The sequence below is a fragment of the Gekko japonicus genome, unplaced genomic scaffold (genome assembly GCF_001447785.1).
Source record: "Gekko japonicus isolate JY-2015 unplaced genomic scaffold, Gekko_japonicus_V1.1 scaffold2707, whole genome shotgun sequence".
Classification (NCBI taxonomy): domain Eukaryota; kingdom Metazoa; phylum Chordata; class Lepidosauria; order Squamata; family Gekkonidae; genus Gekko; species Gekko japonicus.
This window is the reverse complement of record NW_015176058.1, coordinates 37,706-42,439: the sequence shown is the minus strand read 5'-3', so window position 1 is coordinate 42,439 and position 4,734 is coordinate 37,706. Positions and strand designations below refer to the sequence as shown.

The 4,734-nt window shown below is 41.8% G+C and overlaps 1 protein-coding gene across 1 annotated transcript in view; it reads left to right on the top strand.

Moving 5' to 3' along the window:
• Positions 1-211: 211 nt before the first annotated feature.
• Positions 212-4,734, top strand: part of LOC107123448 (bifunctional heparan sulfate N-deacetylase/N-sulfotransferase 4-like) — a 9,432-nt gene continuing 4,909 nt past the window's right edge. Inside the window, exon 1 of the mRNA XM_015426698.1 lies at positions 212-1,192. Coding sequence (XP_015282184.1) covers positions 212-1,192 — 981 coding nt within the window. The remainder of the gene's footprint in view (positions 1,193-4,734) is intronic.

Here is a 4,734-nt window from a genome sequence, read left to right as displayed (position 1 = left end):
GAAGACTGCTTCCAATATAGATTTTCAGCTCTGTGGACTTCCAACTCTAGGAGTTTCATAGTCTTGCCCACCTCCTTTATAAATGTATTGCAATGGTCACATGAATATTCCAAGCGTGGTATGGATCCCATCTCTTGGTCTGTTTATAATGGCACTTTAGAAGGAAAAAGCCAACTGTTTTTTAAAAAATAAAATTGAAGTGCTGCAAAAAATGAATTTGATTCTGAAACTTCGTAGAAGTTTCCGAACACTAGTAATCCTCCTAGCCACCTTTTGTTTGGTGAGCATAGTCATTTCTGCCTATTACTTGTATGCAGGTCACAAGCAAGAAATTACCCTAATTGATACCACAGGAGGGGCGGAGTGTGAGGACCTTAAGCTTTTACCATACAGATCCATGGAACTTAAAACTGCTAAGCCGATTGATCCATCTAGGACTGACCCTACTGTGCTGTTGTTTGTTGAAAGCCAGTACTCTCAGCTCGGTCAGGACATCATAGCCATTCTGGAGTCTAGTCGATTTCAGTATCAGATGGTGATTGCATCCGGAAAAGGGGACATACCTCCTCTGGCAGATAATGGCAAAGGGAAATATATACTTGTAATATATGAAAATATTTTGAAGTACACATCCATGGATTCATGGAATAGAGAACTTCTGGAAAAATACTGTGTGGAATACAGTGTTAGCATAATTGGTTTTCATAAAGCCAATGAGAACAGCTTGTCAAGCACTAGACTCAAAGGATTTCCATTGCATCTTTACAATAATGTAGTACTTCAAAACTGCTTTGTAAATCCCCTGTCTCCTCTACTGCACATTACCAAAGCCCCACGGGTTGAGAAAGGCCCGCTACCTGGTGAAGACTGGACCGTTTTCCAATATAATCACTCCACTTACCAACCAGTGCTTTTAACAGAACTTCAGGCTTCCAAACCATTCCCAGCATCACTGCCTAAGATTTCTCTCTATGCTACAGTGATTCAGGACCTGGGCCTTCATGATGGGATTCAGAGAGTCCTTTTTGGAAACAACTTGAACTTTTGGTTGCATAAACTTATTTTTATAGATGCCATCTCCTTCTTGTCAGGGAAGATGCTCACATTGTCCCTGGACAGGTACATTCTTGTTGACATTGATGACATCTTTGTTGGGAAGGAAGGAACAAGGATGAATGTAAAAGATGTGAAGGTAAGATGAGAATTAATGCTGAGATCTTGTCTCTAGCATGTGTTTTGGCAATACAAAGTGTCAGAGGCATGCATATCTCATTGCAGTGTATCATCCTACATATCATAAATGTCCACCACAGATTAAATTGTTTAAGGATGGGGGCTAGGCTTTTAGAGATGCATAGGGACCCAGTGATTTTACTACATCCTGCTCTCAAGCTGCTTAGATGTGTCCAAGGAAAAAGTGCCTGGTTTGCGTGTTTATAGTCACATGTTGGAAAACATAATGCTGGTTGCCAGCTTCTGTCTGGACTGCTTGCCACAGTCACTGATAAAAAATGAAATAGCCACTATACACTATTTGTCACTATTACACCATTACACTATTTCTACCATTAAGCAATAATCCTAGTGGCATTGTATAAGAGAACTAATTGGCATACTTCACTGATAATAAATTACAGTACTTCTTGTCACAATTGCACTTCACCCTAGTGCTTCCAATTTTGAAAATCCCATCATTAAAATGAAACCATTCTGTTTGAATTTAGACTTACCATTTAGATGTCTCTGTGTGCTTCTAGTTTCTGCTTCCTAGGGGTTTCCTAGAAGCAGCTGTTCAGTCACTGTGTGAACAGAATGCTGGACTAGATCAGCCTTTGATCTGATTCAGCATGGCTCTTCTTATGTTCTTATACTTGCCTCTCTGATTAGTGATGTCATGGAATTATAACTCCACAGAGTTCCACCCCCCTAATTTCAACCAATTAGTACTATTACACTATGCCACCAAGGTTATTACCTAATGGTAGAAAACCATGTAATAAAAGCAATTCTGAACTTTTTAAAAAAATGACAACCACATTGGAACATCATGAACCGAAGAGGCAACGTCATGTCCATGCCAAATAAGCAACTTTCACAGGCTTCAAAAGCTGCTTGACACTCAATCCACAAGGACTGTCAAGGAGATCTAGTCTGTTTGACGGAGCCAAGTAAGGTAAGTTCACCTGGTGATCATGTCTCTGTCAAATTTTGCAGTATCCCTAACTGTATTAACTCCTTCCAGGAGTTTCTAAGCTCTCAAACTTCAGCAGGCAAACTTCCCTCTCCCTTTTTAAACTTGACTTTCAATCTCAACATTCTGTGTCTCCTGAGGCACAATCAGTCCTCATCATGTTCACTCTTTGGGGAATTTTTCTTCCTATACTGTTTAATTTAGAATGCCCTATTTTTCTGCCTACCTGGGGAAGTCAACTGATTCAATTTCTTACCTTGTCTGTGGGTGGCCTGGTTTCGCTATTTCCATGATTGGCATGAGCTACCCACTTTAGTATTGGATATAAAGATTTCTTTGTCCCATCCTTTCTTCAAGTTTCCCAGCAGGATATGACACTTCCCATATTTTATCTTTGCAGGTCTTATGAAGCAGGTTAAACTGAGTAATTCTGTCCCCCACCCTTCTGTAGGCCTCATAGACAAGCAAGATCTCGCATTTCCCTTGCTTCTAGTCTAACATTCAATTCACTCTACATTACTGACTTCCAGTCTTTGTGTTTGTACCAGGGTTCATTTCATAGAAAAAGAGGTGCAGGAGCTCATTAGCATAACTCATTAGCATATGCCACACCCCTGACAACACCCGAAGTGTGTCAGAAGGCAACGCCCACTGCTCAGGCTCCACTGGACTATTTTGGATTGCTAGCTATGGGGGGGGGTGCAAATCTGTCCTGGCAGAGGAGGGAGAGCTTGTACCTGAATAAAACTTGGTCTTAAAGGTACCACTGGACTGTTTTGGACCAGGGGGCTGGGGGGAGCTCTGCAACTTACCTGGCTGCTTCTTGCTCTGACTGAGGGCTGCTGGGAGCAGGGGGTGGGGCTTGTTGCATGTGCCCGCCCCCTGGGCTCTTTACTGCCAGAGCTCTGCTCCTGTGCGCTCCTGCAGGAAATGACCCCTGGTTTGTACTCAGATATAGATATCTGGATTAATTTTTAAGTGGCAGTTGTTTTTTAATACATATATAATAGGGTAGTTGAGTGAGACGGGAAGAGTTGATAAAGGAAACTACTGTGTTTGCTAGTGTCATGTGACTTTAGCAGTTGTCCACCCACCAGATTGGTAGATGGATGGTTTTGTAGCTCAGCATAACACCAGAAGAGTGACAGACCACAAACACAGAAAATGAATGAATGACAGAGTAGAACACCAAAAAGAATAAAGAGCCTTGAACACCAATGAATTCTGACCAGTACAGATTTATGGAAGGCACCTGAAAAAGCAACCTTGCAGAAGTTCAGAAGGTCTGTATTCGGTATGTCCAAGTTGCAGACATTCTGGAATTACTATGTACACTTAAGTCCCATGATAGAAGAAACACGGGATATAAATATAAGCCATCAGTTAATAATTCTCTGGTCGGCCATCAGAAAACATAATGAAGCATTATGACTTGTGTTTATACATACAGCTTGCCTCCTAAAATTGAGCTGCTAACATTAAAAATGTAATTTTAGATAGAATTCCAAGAGATCCTCAAGAGAAGAGGCCAAACAAATTTAAGTATAGATTAAAGATGTTACTCATAAATTAATAGCACTAGCAGTATAACTAATTAACTCTTCCCTAGCATAGATTCAGGTGGGTGGCCATGTTGGTCTGAAGTAGCAGAACAAAGAACAAGTCCAGTGGCACCTTTAAGACCAACAACTTTATTCAAAGTGTAAGCTTTCACGTAAGCTTATGAAAGTTTATACCTTGAATAAACCTTTGTTGGTGTTAAAGGGGCCATTGGACTCAAACTTTGTTCTTCCTTAACAATTATCTTAAAGTTTCCAAATTTCAGATGAGAGCAAGCTAGGGATCCCAAGTCCTCCTGGCACTGCCGGATCGGGCCCCGGGGGAACTCCTCCCTGACGTGCGCGTCACCCGCAAGTGACGCGGGCATGCCGGGCACGCTGGGGGCGGGGCCACGGCCATACAAGGGAAAACTCTATGGTTTTCCCTTGTATGGTCATGGCCCCGCCCCCAGCATGCCCGGCATCATAACGTCACTTCCTGGTGACGTATGTGTGGCGCACGCGCCGCCAAGGTAAGTTCCACATGGAGTCCCCCGCCGCCAAGGTAAGTTCCACATGGCAACCCTACAGCAAGTACCAAAGACATTCCTCTCCATTTCAGAATGATTGTCTTTGTATGGGAGAGTGTTGCCCAGAAAGTGCAGAAATTATTCTCTGTTCCATCAAAACCCTGTGCTTGTACAAACCTCTGTGAGGCATATAACAGCAACAGTGGTAAACAGCAGGACATTGTTTTGACAGCAAAAATATATATCCCTAGTTACATACAATATTGTATAGCATATCTTACTGTAACTCCTGCTTTACATCTCAATTATAACCATGTTTACTTGGAAATAGATCTAATTATTTCAGTGGAATTTGCTTCTAAGTAAGTGAGTTTACAGTTACAATCTTAAAATCCATCCCCACAAGTTAACATTCTATACCAGAAAGTAAGAAATAAACTTTGGGATTCCTATTGCTCGAAGCTGGATCTAATCA